This window comes from Eurypyga helias, unplaced genomic scaffold (genome assembly GCF_000690775.1).
Source record: "Eurypyga helias isolate BGI_N326 unplaced genomic scaffold, ASM69077v1 scaffold16715, whole genome shotgun sequence".
Lineage (NCBI taxonomy): Eukaryota > Metazoa > Chordata > Aves > Eurypygiformes > Eurypygidae > Eurypyga > Eurypyga helias.
Window position 1 is genome coordinate 339 of NW_010253684.1, and position 340 is coordinate 678.

The 340-nt window shown below is 62.9% G+C and overlaps 1 protein-coding gene across 1 annotated transcript in view; it reads left to right on the plus strand.

Moving 5' to 3' along the window:
- Positions 1–243: 243 nt before the first annotated feature.
- RHPN1 (rhophilin, Rho GTPase binding protein 1) overlaps positions 244–340 on the plus strand; it is a gene marked incomplete at its 3' end in the record, with an annotated part of 19843 nt that continues 19746 nt past the window's right edge. Inside the window, exon 1 of the mRNA XM_010152750.1 lies at positions 244–337. Coding sequence (XP_010151052.1) covers positions 244–337 — 94 coding nt within the window. The remainder of the gene's footprint in view (positions 338–340) is intronic.

Consider the following 340-nt stretch of genomic DNA (forward strand, 5'->3'; position numbering starts at 1 on the left):
AGGCATCCAGCCAGATGTGAGGTGCTTGGGGGTTTGCAGCATCAGAACGCAGGAATTAGTGGGGGTTTAAGCCCCTGCCCAAGGCAGAGCTGGGTTCTGAACCCCCTGGGGGTTACCAGGTTGTGGGGTTTGGCTAGGAGAACTAGAGTAGCCCAAGGAGGGGAGACGAAGTCCCAGAGCCACCCCGTGGGGTCAGGTGGGACCCACCACCCTCAGCTTGTGGATGCTGTGCCCTTGGAGATGATGCCCCCTGAGGAGGAGAGCCCGGCTCGTGGGGAGGGGGACCGGGACAGTGGCGTCGTCCTCCTGCAAGCACTGAAGAGCGGCAGCACCCGGAAGG